We start from the raw sequence: 17,605 nt of genomic DNA, 5'->3' as shown, positions 1-17,605 counted from the left end.
GCTCGGTCTGGGGGATGTAGCGGTGACTGGGCTGCAGTTGCGGCCGGGCGGCTCAGCCGGTACAGGGGGCAGCAGCGGCTCGGTCTGGGGGATGTAGCGGTGACTGGGCTGCAGTTGCGGCCGGGCGGCTCAGCCGGGACAGGGGGCAGCAGCGGCTCGGTCTGGGGGATGTAGCGGTGACTGGGCTGCAGTTGCGGCTGGGCGGCTCAGCCGGGACAGGGGGCAGCAGCGGCTCGGTCTGGGGGATGTAGCGGTGACTGGGGCTGCAGTTGCGGCTGGGCGGCTCAGCCGGGACAGGGGGCAGCAGCGGCTCGGTCTGGGGGATGTAGCGGTGACTGGGGCTGCAGTTGCGGCTGGGCGGCTCAGCCGGGACAGGGGGCAGCAGCGGCTCGGTCTGGGGGAGAGGAGTCAGAGCGGAAGCCGAGCCTAGGCTGCCCAACTCCGCTTACCCACGCATTCCCCGCACGCCACCGCTTTCGGATCAGGGGCAGCGGCTCCCAGCGCCTCGGAACAAGTGTAAGTGCGAAGGCCGCCGCCGCCGGGTTGCGGCCGGTGAATTGCGCTGAGTTTGGAGGCGGCGCGGGGCCGCCTGGGGCTCAGGAGGTGCTCCGGTTCACAGGCCTCAGTCCCCCCCGGGCTGAGCCAGGCCCAGCGTCCCGGCTCACACTCAGCTCACACTCGCTCAGCTCACACCCGCTCAGCTCACACTCACTCTGCTCAGAGCTCACACTCACTCAGCACACTCACTGCTCAGAGCTCACACTCACTCAGCACATTCACTCTGCTCAGCTCACACTCGCTCAGCTCACACTCACTCTGCTCAGAGCTCACACGCACACAGTTCACATTCACACAACCCACACTCCGCTCTCTCTCGGCTCACACACCGCTCACACTCACAGCTCACATTTAAACAGCTCATGCTCACACACACTGCTCACGCTCAGCTCTCATCAGCTCACACACAGTTTTCACTCAGCTCACATTCACAGCTCACACTCGCCCAGCTCTCACAGCTCAAACTCACAGCTCACACACACAGCTCGCACATCAGCTTACACTCTCAGCTTACACTCTCAGCTTACACTCAGCTTACACTCTCAGCTCACACTCTCAGCTCACACTCACGCACAGCTCACACCCACAGCTCATACACGGCTCACATACAGAGCTCACACTCAGACACACAACAGCTCACTCACAACTCTCAGCTCACACTCGTACAAAGCTCAAACATACACACCACTCACAAACAGCTCATTCACACACTCAGCTCACACTCAGCTCATACTCACACTCAGTTGACACACGCAGCTCACAGACACAGCTCACTCAAACACACAACTCAGAGCTCACACAGCACACACTCACTCAGAATGCACACTCACTCAGCTCACAATCACACCCAGCTCTCTCTCAGCTCACTCACACAGCTCACATTCACACACAGCTCACACTCACTCAGCACACTCACACAGCTCACACTCAGCTCTTACACAGCTCACACACAGCTCACGCTCAGCTCACACACACACCTCACGCTCAGCTCACACACACAGCTCTCACTCAGCTCACACACACAGCTCTCACTCAGCTCACATACAGCTCAAACTCAGCTCACACATACAGCTCGTACATCAGCTTACACTCTCAGCTCACATACAGAGCTCACACTCAGACACACACAGCTCATTCAACTCGCACAGCTCAAACACACACAAAGCTCATACACACAAAGCTCACACACACAGCTTACTCACACAGCTTACATTCACACACACAACTCACACAGCTTTCACTCCGAGCTCTCACTCACACAGTGCACACTCACTCAGAACGCACACTCACACAGCTCACAATCACACTCATCTCACACTCGGATCAGAGCTCACCTTCACTCAGCTCACTCACACAGCTCTCTCACCGCTCAAGCACACAGCTCACTCACAACCCACTCAGCTCTCACACAGCTCACACTCACAGCTCATGCTCACACAGCTCACGCTCAAACAGCTCACACTTTGCTCACACACAACTCACGCTCAGCTCATACACACAGCTCACACACACAGCTCTCACTCAGCTCACATTAACAGTTCACACTCACCCAGCTCTCACACAGCTCACACTCTCAGCTCACACACAGCTCGTACATCAGCTTACACTCTCAGCTCACACTCATACGCACAGCTCTCTCACACACAGCTCACACCCACAGTTCACACACAGCTCACATACAGAGCTCACACTCAGACACACACACACAGCTCACACGATTCTCACAGCTCACACACAGCTCAAACACACACACAGCTCACACACAGCTCATTCACACACCTCAGCTCATACACAGCTCACACTCACACAGCTCATACTCACACTCAGCTCCCATACAGCTCGCACACACAGTTTGCACTCACACACAACTCACAGCTCACACCCACACACCACACGCACAGCTCACATTCACACAGCTCACACTCATACACAGCTTACACAGCGTTCACACACACACCGCTCACACGCAGCTCTCACACACAGCTCTCACACACAGCTCATGCAGCTCACACCCACACACAGCACACGCACAGTTTACACAACTCACACTCTCACAGCTCACACTCGCACAGCTCACACACTCACAGCTCTCACACACACATTTTGCACTCACACAGCTCGCACTCAAACACAGCTCACACCCCAACAGTTCATACATAGCTCACATACAGAGCTCACACTCAGACACACACAGCTCACTCACAGCTCACACTCGCAGCTCAAACACATACAGCTCACATGCAGCTCATTTACACTCTCAGCTCACACACGGCTCACATTCAGCTCATACTCACACCTGACAGACAGCTCACACATACAGCTCACACACACAGCTCACACCCACACATCGCACACGGACAGCTCACACTCTCACAGCTCTCACACACAGAGCTCACATTCACAGCGCTCACTCACAACCATTCACACTCACAGCTCACGCTTACACCACACAAACAGCTCACGTTCACACAGCTCACACTCATACACAACTCTCGCTCACACTCTCACACCATTCACACCCACACACCACACCCACACACCGTTCACACTCACACACCCACACCGCACACACACCACTCACACACCGCTCTCACACAGCTCACACACACAGTTCACACCCACACAGCACACGCATAGCATACACAGCTCACACTCACACAGCTCACACACACAGCTCACACTGACACACAGCTCAGTCACACAGCTCGCACTCACACACAGCTCGCACTCACACACAGCTCGCACTCACACACAGCTCGCACTCACACACAGCTCGCACTCACACACAGCTCGCACTCACACACAGCTCGCACTCACACACAGCTCGCACTCACACACAGCTCGCACTCACACACAGCTCGCACTCACACACAGCTCGCACTCACACACAGCTCGCACTCACACACAGCTCGCACTCACACACAGCTCGCACTCACACACAGCTCGCACTCACACACAGCTCGCACTCAAACACATCTCACACCCATAGTTCACACACACATAGCTCAAACTCACACAGCTCACACACAGCTCACACACACAACTCTCACTCACAGCTCACATTCACACAGCTCACACTCACAGCTCTCACACACACAGCTCACACACAGTTCACACTCACACAGCTTACACGCAGCTCACTTACACACAGCTCTAACACACAGCTCACATTCACAGCTCACATTCACGCACTGCTCTCACACACAGCTCACATTCACGCACTGCTCACACACAGCTCATACACACACACAGCTTATACACACACAGCTCACACTCACACAGCTCACACTCACAGCTCACTCACACAGCTCACACTCACACAGCTCACACTCACACAGCTCACACTCACATAGCTCAAACACAGCTCACACACAGAGCTCACACACAGCTCATTCACACTCAGCTCACAATCACAGCTCATACTCACACTCACAGCGGACACATGCAGGTCACACACAGCTCACATTCACACACAGCTCACACTCACTCAGCTCACACAGCACACACTCAGAACGCACACTCACAGCTCACAATCACACTCATCTCACTCACACCAGAGCTCACTCACTCAGCTCACACTCACTCAGCTCACACTCAACTCACTCACAGTTCACACTCAGCTCACTCACCGCCCACGCACACAGCTCACTCACCGCTCACACGCACACAGTTCACACTCACACAATCCACACTCAGCTCTCACACGGCTCACACTCACAGCTCACATTTAAACAGCTCACGTTCAGCTCACGCTCAGCTCACACACAGCTCTCACTCAGCTCACACACACAGTTTTCAATCAGCACACATTCTCAGCTCACACATACAGCTCGTACATCAGCTTACACTCTCAGCTCACATACAGAGCTCAAACTCAGACACACACAGCTCATTCAACTCACACAGCTCAAACACACACACAAAGCTCACACACACACATCCCACACACAGCTCACTCACACAGCTTACATTCACACACACAACTCACACAGCTTTCACTCCGAGCTCTCACTCACACAGCGCACACTCACTCAGAACGCACACTCACACAGCTCACAATCACACTCATCTCACACTCGGATCAGAGCTCACCTTCACTCAGCTCACTCACACAGCTCTCTCACTGCTCACGCACACAGCTCGCTCACTCAACCCTCACTCAACCCTCACTCAACCCTCACTCAACCCTCACTCAACCCACACTCAGCTCACACTCACAGCTCATGCTCACACAGCTCATGCTCACACAGCTCACGCTCAAACAGCTCACACTTTGCTCACATACACAACTCACGCTCAGCTCATACACACAGCTCACACACACAGCTCTCACTCAGCTCACATTAACAGCTCACACTCACCCAGCTCATACACAGCTCACACATAGCTCATACATCAGCTTACACTCACAGCTCACACTCACATGCACAGCTCTCTCACACACAGCTCACACCCACAGTTCACACACAGCTCACATGCAGAGCTCACACTCAGACACACACACACAGCTCACACGATTCACAAAGCTCACACTCCCACACAGCTCAAACACACACACACATAGCTCACACACAGCTCATTCACACACCTCAACTCATACACAGCTCACACTCACACAGCTCATACTCACACTCGGCTCCCACACAGCTCACGCACACAGTTTGCACTCACACACAACTCACAGCTCACACCCACACACCACACGCACAGCTCACATTCACACAGCTCACACTCATACACAGCTTACACACCATTCACACACACACCGTTCACAGGCAGCTCTCACACACAGCTCTTGCAGCTCACACCCACACACAGCACACGCACAGCTTACACAACTCACAGCTCACACTCACAGCTCGCAGTCAAACACAGCTCACACCCCAACAGTTCATACATCGCTCACATACAGAGCTCACACTCAGACACACACACAGCTCACACTCGCAGCTCAAACACATACAGCTCACATGCAGCTCATTCACACTCTCAGCTCACACACGGCTCACACTAACAGCTCATACTCACACCTGACACAGCTCTCACACACAGCTCACACTCACAGCTCACACTCACAGCTCTCACACACAACTCACAGCTCACACCCACACATTGCACATGCACAGCTTACACTCACAGCTCACACTCAGCTCACACTCAGCTCACATTCACACAGCGCACACACACACAGAGCTCACTCTCACAGCTCGCACACACAGCTTACACTCACAGAGCTCACACAGAGCTCACATTCACAGCGCTCACTCAACCGTTCACACACAGCTCACGCTCACACACAGCTCACACACAGTTCACACTGACAAACAACTCACACAGCTCACACCCACACACCACATGAACAGCTCACGTTCACACAGCTCACACTTGTACACAACTCTCCCTCACAGCTCACACTCACACTCGCACACCATTCACACTCACACACCGTTCGCACACACACCCCTCACACACCCACACCGCTCACACACTGCTCACACACACTGCTCACACACACAGCTCACACACACAGTTCACACACACAGCACACACTCACACAGCTCACTCACAGCTCATTCACACACTCAGCTCACACACGGCTCACACTAACAGCTCATACTCACACCTGACACAGCTCTCACACACAGCTCACACTCACAGCTCACAGCTCACACACACACATTGCACACGCACAGCTTACACTCATTCACAGCTCACACTCAGCTCACACACACAGCTCACATTCACACAGCTCACTCACAGCACACACTCACACACAGCTCACACACAGCTCACTCTCACAGCTCACACACAGAGCTTACACTCACAGAGCTCACATTCACAGCGCTCACTCAACCGTTCGCACACACACAGCTCACGCTCACACACAGCTCACACACACAGTTCACACTGACAAACAACTCACACAGCTCACACCCACACACCACACGAACAGCTCACGTTCACACAGCTCACACTCGTACACAACTCTCCCTCACACAGCTCACACTCGCACACCATTCACACTCGCACACCATTCACACTCGCACACCATTCACACTCGCACACCATTCACACTCGCACACCATTCACACCCGCACGCCGTTCACACACACACCGCTCACACACCCACACCGCTCACACACTGCTCACACGCACAGCTCACACACAGTTCACACACACAGTTCACACACACAAAGCGCTCACTCACAGCTCACACTCACACAGCTCACACACACAGAGCTCACACTGACACACAGCTCAGTCTCACAGCTCAGTCTCACAGCTCGCACTCACACAGCTCGCACTCACACAGCTCGCACTCAAACACAGCTCACATCCATAGTTCACACTCACACATAGCTCAAATTCACACAGCTCACACGCAGCTCACACACAACTCTCACTCACAGCTCACACACAGTTCACACTCCCACAGCTCGCTCACACACAGATTACACGCAGCTCACTCACACAGCTCACTCACACACAACACTCACACACAACTCTCACACACAGCTCACATTCACACACAGCTCACACTCACACACAGCTCACATTCACACAAAGCTCACATTCACAGCTCACATTCACACACTGCTCACACACAGCTCACATTCACGCACTGCTCTCACACACAGCTTATACACACACACAGCTCACACTCGCACACAGCTCACACTCACACAGCTCAAACACACACAGCTCACACACACAGCTCATTCACACTCAGCTCACAATCACAGCTCATACACTCACAGCGGCTCACGCAGCTCACACACACAGCTCACATTCACACAGCTCACACTCACTCAACTCACAGCACACACACAGAACACACACTCACAGCTCACAATCACACTCATCTCACACTCCGATCAGAGCTCACTCACCGCTCACATGCACACAGTTCACTCACACGCGCACAGTTCACACTCACACAACCCACACTCAGCTCTCACACAGCTCTCACACGGCTCACACTCACAGCTCACATTTAAACAGCTCACGTTCAGCTCACACAGCTCACGCTCAGCTCACACACAGCTCTCACTCAGCTCACACACACAGTTTTCACTCAGCACACATTCTCAGCTCACACTCACCCAGCTCTCTCACCGCTCAAACTCATAGCTCACACACACAGCTCGCACATCAGCTTACACTCAGCTCACACTCACGCACAGCTCACTCTCACACACAGCTCACACCCACAGCTCACACACGGCTCACATACAGAACTCACACTCAGACACACAAACAGCTCACTCACAACTCTCACGGCTCACTCTCACATACAGCTCAAACACACACAGCTCACACACACAGCTCACACACACAGCTCACACACACAGCTCACACACACAGCTCACACACACAGCTCACACACACAGCTCACACACACAGCTCACACACACAGCTCACACACACAGCTCACTCACACACTCAGCTCACTCACACTCAGCTCACACTCAGCTCATACACACGCAGCTCACAGCTCACACACTCACAGCCCACACTCACTCAGCTCACACTCACTCAGCTCACACTCAGCTCACACACTTAGTTCACACTCACACAGCGCACACTCACTCAGAACACACTCAGCTTGCACTCACACAGCTCCCCCACACAGCTCACATTCACACACAGCTCACACTCATAGCTCTCACTCACTCAGCACACACTCACTCTGAATGCACACACACACAGCTCCCACACACAGCTCACTCACACAGCTTACATTCACACACACAACTCACACAGCTTTCACTCCGAGCTCTCACTCACACAGCACACTCACTCAGAACGCACACTCACACAGCTAACAATCACACTCATCTCACAGATCAGAGCTCACCCTCACTCAGCTCACACTCAGCTCACTCACACAGCTCATTCACCGCTCACGCACACAGCTCACTCACAACCCACACTCAGCTCTCACACAGCTCACACTCAGCTCATGCTCACACAGCTCACGCTCAAACAGCTCACACTTTGCTCACATACACAACTCTCGCTCAGCTCATACACACAGCTCACGCTCGGCTCACACACAAAGCTCTCACTCAGCTCAAACTCACAGCTCTCACACACAGCTCGTACATCAGCTTACACTAACAGCTCACTCAGCTCACACTCTCATGCACAGCTCTCTCTCACACACAGCTCACACCCGCAGTTCACACAGCTCACACACCGCTCACATACAGAGCTCACACTCAGACACACCTCATACAATTCACACAGCTCACACACCGCTCACACACACAGCTCACACACACAGCTCATTCACACACTCCGCATACACAGCTCACACTCACACAGTTCATACTCACACTCACAGCTCCCACACAGCTCTCTCACACAGCTCACACACACAGTTCACACTCTCAAACAACTCACCCACACACCACAACTCTCACTCACACTCACACAGCTCACACTCGCACACAGCTCACACTCGCACACAGCTCACACTCGCACACAGCTCACACTCGCACACAGCTCACACTCGCACACAGCTCACACTCGTACACAGCTCACACTCGTACACAGCTCACACTCGCACACTGCTCACACACACTGCTCATACACACTGCTCATACACACTGCTCATACACACTGCTCATACACACTGCTCATACACACTGCTCACACACACTGCTCACACACCGCTCACACACACCGATCACACACACCGCTCACACACACAGTTCACACTCATGCAGCACACGCACAGCATATACACCTCACACTCGCACAGCTCACACTCACACACAGCTCACACTCACACACAGCTCTCACACACACAGCTCTCACACACAGCTCTCACAGTTCACACTCACAGCTCACACAGACACAGCTCACTCACACAGCTCTCTCACACAGCTCTCTCTCACACACACAGCTCTCACACTCCGCTCCCAGTCACACACAGCTCACACACACACACAGCTCACATTCACACACTGCTCACACACTTCACACTCACACAGCTCTCATACAGAGCTCACACACAGCTCACATTCACACTGCTCACACACACAGCTCACACTTGCACACAGCTCACACTTGCACACAGCTCACACTTGCACACAGCTCACACTTGCACACAGCTCACACTTACACACAGCTCACACTCACACAGCTCACACTCACACAGCTCCTTCCATTCTACCCCTGCATTTCTCCCAGAAAAGATAACTTTCCAAACCACCTCATTTACCAGTTGAACTGTTTTGGGCATTAATAGTGGGTCATGTCTTAGAGGCGCACTGCAAGAATTGTACAGACCCGGGGTTGAGATGCTCCAGGCCGCAGGTGGAAGGGCTGGCTTTGGTCCCCTAGTTCCTGCACGTCCTGTCCATCCAACCCTCGGCCCAGGTTGTCACTGCCTCCCAAGAGCGGGAAGGTGCGGGTTTGTGAGGTCTCGCATTGGGGCTTGATGGCTGAGGAAGGTGTGTTCGTAACCCCGGCCACGGTCGTTGGGCCTCCACCACCTGGCAAGTCCTTCCCGGCGCACTCCACTGGCGGCTGCTGAGAGCGAGGGAGATTCCTAGTTAGCCATGTGATGGGAATGGCATGGTGGCACAGTTGTTAGCACTGCTGCCTCACGGCGCTGAGGACCGGGTTCGGATCCTGGCCCCGGATCATTGTCCGTGTGGAGTTTGCACATTCTTCCCGTGTCTACGTGGCTCTCACCCCCACAACCCAAAGCTATGCAGGTTAGGTGGATTGGCCACGCTAAGTTGCCCCTCGATTGGAAATAAAAATAATTGGGTACTCTAAATTTATTTTTTAAAAAGCCACATGATGGAAAGAAGGTTGGAGCCTCTCCCTCGCCATCTATAGATCTGGGCTACAACCTGCATGTTTGCTACAACAACCCAAGCTCCCTGAGTGATCTGTTACACCCACCTCCCGTAAAACCCTCTTTTTCTATGTTGGGTATTTGTGAAACAAAAGAATGGTGTTTGAGAGATTGTCCAATAAAACACTACAAGGCATTGAGGGTGCAAGCACATTCGCTAGATAATGTGACTGCCAATGTGGTAAGTTTTGTCCAGTGTTAGAAAATAATTTTTTTCAACTTTAATTGGAAGTAGGACGTTGTATGAACTATATTTGGGAAAGTGAAAACTGCATCAATCTGTATAGAAACTGACGATGGGAGTCCTCACACAAAAGAACCTACTTGAAGGGTTTGCCAGATGCTTTCAGCTTGTACTAAACTTTATGTCAACAGCGCAAAACGTATTTATGGAGGAGGTCATTGGATGGCCAGATACAGTGGACTTCCATAGGACTGTTTGGATATTTATAATATGTCAAATATTTCAACACTTAAATAATTTTACTGCATAACATGGACCGCAGGGATTCAGGTGGTGCTCTGTACATCTACCAGCTCCTGATGATATGTGCTTCGTCAATACAGCTATAATGGCTTGGGACTGCTTCTTCAACATTCAGTTCTAATCGAAAACTGGAGAATATTGGCAGGCAGGACAAATTCCATTTTGTATTTTAGTGGCTGCGTGGAAAGATTAATTTACTTTTGTGCCATTTGTTTTTCTTATTTTATTTGAGTTTTGATGTCTAATCGTGTATATGTCTTGAAGAAATGTTATCCTGTGGTTTATCTGTATGGAAGTGTTTGTCCTCGGCTCTCTTGATTTTCATTTTGGGGTATGTGAATGAACCCCACTGCTAATGTTATCCCTGTTTACAAGAGTTTCTTCCACTCCCCGTGTTGTCACTGGAAAATGCCCTGATGCTATAAGCTGGCATTGGATAATGGTCACGTTTCCCCTTAGCCTTTGCACCTACCGTGTGCAAACATGTTTACTTGCATATATGAAATAAATCACCCAAGTTAAAGCTGAAGTGTTGATTCCGATGTCAGCTTGTTGATTGTCCAACATCAATTTGCCTTTTATTTCAGGCAACCGGTGAATTGCCAAAATGACGACGGCTTCAGTCTCCGACACATATACGCCGGCTGATGCGACATGCAGAGTCTCAGTGGAAAATGTGGCCCAGGTAACCTGGTAGATCGTAAGCTTCTTTGAGTAGCAGGCACTACCATAGGTTCAAAATCATTGATCATTTGTACAGTGTCGAAGTTCAAATTGCAAGGCAAATGATCATGTTTCGGCTCCATCAAGGGCAGCACGGTGGCGCAGTGGTTAGCACTGGGACTATGGCGCTGAGGACCCGGGTTCGAATCCCGGCCCTGGGTCACTGTCCGTGTGTTTCACCCCCACAAGCCAAAGATGCGCTGGTTAGGTGGATTTGTCGCGCTAAATTGCCCCTTAATTGGAAAAAAAATAATTGGGTACTCTAAATTCATTAAAAAAATGTTTCAGCTCCACCTAGAGACTGGCTGAAGCTGCTTGGGAAAGGCACGTCTTGCACCATCTGACCATTTGCCCCCTCAGAGGGAATGATGCAATACCTGGGGAGGAAACAGAATGGGCCGAATAAAGGAGCCCAAACTTATTTTTTTGCAATTTCAACTACAAATTATACATTCAATTTTATATCAATTCACAACTGTTTATCATCAGAATCTATTCAATTTTGGACATATAAATTAATTTCAGGAATCTTATCGAGGGGTGTGATTTCTTAACATAGTTAAATGACGATACCACAAGGAATTCCGGTGGTGTCTGCGAGCGGAGCGGCCGCGTTCGGAAGAAGCTCCCACCGGTCCGCGATATCGCGGGCTTTTTCGGGGGGGTTCCCCGCAGATTTTTTTTTAAGAAATAAACTCTCCGGGTTGGCCCTGTGCTAGCATCAAGGCTCCGTTTCACGGAGCGGGAGGGTTGAAAAGGCGGGAGGGGAGAGACTGGTCCCGGTGGGTTCGGCAGGGCAACTGCACGTGGAGGAGGAACGGGGATCGCGACTTAGCTCCCCAAGGAGCATCCTGAAAGCCGAAGGTCTCAAAGAGCACGGAGAGGAAAGGAGAAAACATTTTCTGTTTTTTCTCTCCTGAAAACTTGAAGGAAGCAGCGGGGGCGGAGCCCGAGGCGGCAGGCCCGAAGCCAGGGCGCGATGTAGGTGAGGTGTCCCACATCAGATGGCTCCCGCCTAGAATGTGGTAAGAAGACTGAAGCCCGGTCCCAGGGAAATTCTGGAGGTATACAAAAAAAAAAGAAGAGAAAGAAGTTTTAAAGAAATTTGAGATTGAAGAAGGATGGAAGAGCGAGAAAAAGGAAAAATAATAAGCCGTTAAAGGATGCGAAAAGCAGCGTCGAGGAAGGGAGGAAACGTAGGCTCGACATTGAATGAGAGGATGAGCAAAAGTGCTGACACGATGGCGGAGGCCGGACCGCATGGTGGGGCCGCTTTACTTACAGTGGAGAAGATGACCGAGGTGATGGCGGTGGAGCTGGAAAAGCAGTTTGCTAGGCACATGGAGGCTTTGAGGTAGGAGATGGCGGTCACATTGAAGTCATTGGTGGAGGAGGCAATCGCCCCGGTGAGAGTAGTTATGGCAAAGACATCGGCCGAGGTCAGAGAACAGGGCGAGAAGATGGAGGAAGTGGAGGAGGCCGCGTCGCAGCACAGCGGCCAGCTCACCTCGATGGGGGACGAGCTGCGGAGGGCGGTGGAGATCAACAGAGGGCACCGAGCAAAGCTTGAGGACTTGGAGAACTGCTCGAGGCGGCACAATCTGAGAATTGTGGGCTTGCCCGAAGGGATAGAGGGTCCAAGGCCAACAGAGTATTTCGCTAAGAAGTTGGTGGAGCTGATGGGGGAGGGTGAGAACCCCTCTCAGTACAAACTGGACCGAGCTCATCGGTCGTTAAGGCCGAAGCCCAAAGTGAATGAGCCGCCAAGAGCAGTAATCATCTGTTTCCATAAGTACTGCATGAAGGAGAAGTTGTTAAGCTGGGCGAAGCAGAAGCGCGAGGTGCAGTGGGATGGTGCCGGAGTTTGAATCTACCAGGACTTGACGGTGGAGTTGGCAAAAATACGAGCGGCGTTCGGGCGAGTGAAGGTGGCACTGTACAAGAAGGGGGTGCGATTTGGTATGGTATGCCCGGCAAAGCTGAGGGTGACGTATGGTGCCAAAGACTTTCATTTCGAGACAGCGGAGGCGGCTGAGTCGTTCGTGAGGGCAGAAGGCTTGGGACAGACGTGAGGAGCGGAGCTGGAAGAGAGACTGTGGACTGTGATTGGGGAGCTGAAAATGTATAAATGGTATAACTTTCTTTTTACTGACGTGTATTGTAATTCACTTCTCTTCACTCTGTTATAGAGTTCAAGTTATTAGTTGGGTTGATTGGCGTTCTGTGTTGCAACGGTTATATCTTAGTTTAGTGAATTGTATGGGTTTGATTGTTGTTTTTGTTTCTTTCTCTGGGATTGGGTGGGAGGGTGCAGTATAGCGTGGTGGCTAGTGAACGGAGGTGAGGTGAGAGGAGGGCAGCGGACTTTGGAGCTTGGTTGGCAGGTTTCGATGGGCTTACGAGGTGAGCGAGGGAGAAGGGATTGATGCTGGGAGATGTTTTTTCGAGAGGAAATGTAGGGGGGGGTTTTGGGAGAGGGGGAAAGGGTTCGATTTTAATAATGGATAGGGGCGGGTCAGGCTCATGGGGCAGGGCCCGGTGGTATGATGATGGTGGATAAGAAGGGTGGGGGGTGTGAGAGACCCCCAGTTAGGATAGTCACGTGGAACGTGAGGGGGTTAGGAGGTCCGGTCAAGAGGTCAAGGGTGCTTGCACATCTTAAAAGTTTGAAAGCAGATGTAGTACTTGAGGGTGAAGGACCAGGTGAGACTTAAAAAGGCCTGGGTTAGTCAGGTGTTTCATTCTGGACATGACGGAAGGGCTCGAGGGGTAGCGGTAATGGTTAGCAAAAGAGTACGCTTCCAGATGGAGAAGGTGGTGGCAGATCAGGGGGGTAGATATGTGATTGTGACAGGGGTGCTGGAGGGGAGGTTAGTGGCGCTGTTAAGTATACATGGCCCCAATTGGGACGATGTGGGATTTGCAAAGAAGGTGTTTGGGGCCATCCCCGACTTGGGGGGACACATAGTGGGGGAGATTGGAACTTGGTGCAGGAGCCAAGGTTGGACAGGTCACGGCTGCGCTCACTGGTCCCATCAGGGGGGACGAAGGCGTTAGCTGGGCTAATGGTAGGAATGGGGGGGCGGTGGACCCTTGGAGGTTTCTGCACCTGAGGGAGTGGGAGTACTCGTTTTTCTCAGCTGTCCATGAGTTATATTCGCGGATCGATTTTTTTGTGGTGGGGAAGGCTTTGCTGGCTGGGGTTAAGGGGTCGGAATACTCGGCAATTGCAGAGTCAGATCATGCTCCGCATTGGGTGGATATGGTGCTGGAGAAGGGGGTAGCGCAGAGGCCGGGGTGGAAGTTAGATGTGGGACTTTTGGGGGACCAAGTGTTCTGTGACAAAATTGAAACGGTAATTAAGGAATATGTAGGTTTCAACTGTACGGTGAGGTGTCGGTGGTGAGGGGGGAGGTGATCTTGTTTAAGGCCAGGGTGAACAAAGAGGAGAGGTTGGAGCGGCAGAGGGTAATAGATGAGACGTTGGAGGTAGATAGGAGTGGAGCGGAGATAAAGGATGCGATTGGGAGGATGCAGTCGGGGAAGGTGGCAGGGCCGGATGGGTTTCCGGTGGACTTTTATAAAAAAATTCAAGGATAAGCTGGCACCCCTGATGGTGGGGATGTTTGAAGAGGCAATAGGGAAGGGGATGTTGCCACAAATCTTAGGGCAGGCACGATTTCCCTGTTGCTAAAAAAAGATAAGGATCCGACGGAGTGTGGGTCATATAGGCCCATATTACTTCTGAATGTTGAGCAAAAATATTGGCAAAGATACTGGCGGGTAGGCTGGAGGAGTGCCTCCCGAAGGTGATAGGTGAAGATCAGACGGGGTTCGTGAAAGAGAGGCAGCTGTTTTCAAACGTTAGAAGGGTATTGAACATTGTTATGGCACCGGCAGAGGGGAAGGAAATAGAGGTGGTTGTGGCATTGGACGCTGAGAAGGCGATGACCGGGTAGAATAGGGGTATGTTCTGGAGCGGTTTGGGATTGGACCAAGCTTTGTGAACTGGGTAAAGCTACTATATACGGAGCCGAGGGAGAGTGTCCGCACAAACAACATCAGCTCGAGATACTTTTCTCTCCACCGTGGAGCGAAGCAGGGATGTCCTATGTCCCCCCTGCTGTTTTCACTCGCGATTGAGCTGTTGGCCATCGCATTAAGAAGTTGGGGGTATGGAAAGGAATAGTGCGGGAGGTGGGATAGAGCATAGGGTGTCCTTATATGCCGATGACTTGCTGTTGTACGTGTCGGAACCGAGTGTGTTGATAGGGGGAATATTGGAGCTGCTTCGAGTGTTTGGGCCTTTCTCGGGGTACAAGCTGAATCTAGACAAGAGTGAATATTTTGTGGTATCTCGGCCGGGTGTGGGAGCAGAGGTGGGGGGGCTGCCATTCCGTAGGGCAGGGACTCACTTTAGGTACCTGGGGGTGCAGGTTGCCCGGGGGTGGGGAGGGGGGTCCGCAGGTACACCATTTCTAGTTTGGTGGGGAGAGTGAAAGCTGATCTGGCAAGGGGGATGGTCTCCCTCTGTCACTGGCGGGTCGGGTACAGGCGATTAAAATAAACGTGTTGCCATGATTTCTGTTTATTTTTCAATGCCTGCCGATTTTCCTGCCAAAGGCTTTTTTCAGAGATTGAGGGAAGGATTACGTTGTTCATTTGGGGAGGGAAGGTGGCCAGAGTTAGAAAGGTGCTGCTACAGAGGGGAAGGCAGGCAGGGGGTTTGGGTCTTCCGAATCTGATATATTACTACAGGGTGGCGAATGTGGTGAAGGTGCGGAGCTGGGTAAGAGGGGTTGATTCCCAGTGGGTCAGAATGGAGGAGGGTTTGTAGAGGGGGTCGGGATTGAAAGCACTGGCAACAGCGGCACTCCCAATAGCCCCGGGGAAGTACTCGGAGTCCGGTAATAATAGCTTAATTGAGAATTAGGAGGCAGTTTCGCCAACACTTCGGGTTGGGGGCAGGGTCAAGGGAAATGCCGATTCGGGAGAACCACAGATTTGAGCCAGGGAGGTGGGATGGAAATTTTCGGAAATGGGAGGAGAGGGGATTAAGACACTGAAGGATCTGTTTCTTGGGGGTCGGTTTGCAGGATTGAAGGAGCTGGAAGCGAAGTATAGGCTGGAGCAGGGGAAATGTTTAGATACATGCAGGTTTGAGATTTTGCCAGAAAGGAGATACAGAACTTCCTGGAGGGGCCGGCCTCCACATTGCTGGAGGAGGTGCTGACGACGGGGGGACGAGAGAAGGGGGTAGTATCAGCGGTCTACGGAGCAATTTTTGAGGAGGCGAAGGCACCGCTGGAAGGGATCAAAGCAAAGTGGGAGGAAGAGTTGGGAGAGGATATGGGGGAGGGGTTCTGGTGTGAAGTGCTCCGGAGAGTGTATGCCTCCACCTCGAGCGTGAGGTTGGGGCTGATACAGCTGAAGGTGGTATACAGAGCACACCTCACGAGAGCGAGGATGAGCCGATTCTTTGAAGGAGTAGAAGATGTGTGCGAACGTTGCGGGGGGTGCCCGCTAACCACGTTCATATGTTTTGGTCCTGTCCAAAGCTAGAGGATTACTGGAAGGAGGTTTTTAGGGTAATCTCTAAAGTGGTGCACGTGAAACTGGACCCGGGCCCCCAGGAGGCCATATTCGGGGTGTCGGACCAGCCGGGGTGGAAACGGGTGCGGAGGCAGATGTTGTAGCCTTCGCCTTGTTGATCGCCCGAAGGCGGATCCTGATGGGTTGGAGAGCAACCTCTCCACCCTGTGCCCTGGTGCGGTGGGGGGACCTGTTGGAATTCTTGACACTTGAGAAGGTTAAGTTTGAACTGAGAGGAAGGATGGAGGGGTTCTACAATTCATGGGCATTATTCATTATGCACTTTCAAGAACTGGATAACATCGAACATTAGTTGGGGAGGGGGGTGGAGGTGGGTGGGAGGGTTAGGGGGGGAGGGGGGCGATGGGTGT

At 52.2% G+C, this 17,605-nt stretch overlaps 1 protein-coding gene across 2 annotated transcripts in view; it reads left to right on the top strand.

Moving 5' to 3' along the window:
- Window positions 1-357: 357 nt before the first annotated feature.
- taf8 (TAF8 RNA polymerase II, TATA box binding protein (TBP)-associated factor) overlaps window positions 358-17,605 on the top strand; it is a 38,032-nt gene continuing 20,784 nt past the window's right edge. For both annotated transcript variants that reach the window (XM_072479968.1, XM_072479967.1), the window contains exons 1-2: window positions 358-516; window positions 11,507-11,604. In XM_072479968.1, coding sequence (XP_072336069.1) covers window positions 11,527-11,604 — 78 coding nt within the window. In that variant the 5' untranslated portion in view covers window positions 358-516; window positions 11,507-11,526. The remainder of the gene's footprint in view (window positions 517-11,506; window positions 11,605-17,605) is intronic.

The sequence above is a fragment of the Scyliorhinus torazame genome, chromosome 17 (genome assembly GCF_047496885.1).
Source record: "Scyliorhinus torazame isolate Kashiwa2021f chromosome 17, sScyTor2.1, whole genome shotgun sequence".
In the NCBI taxonomy this organism is placed as follows: Eukaryota; Metazoa; Chordata; class Chondrichthyes; order Carcharhiniformes; family Scyliorhinidae; genus Scyliorhinus; species Scyliorhinus torazame.
Note: the sequence above shows the minus strand (reverse complement) of the source record. Positions and strands in the feature narration are given on the sequence as shown.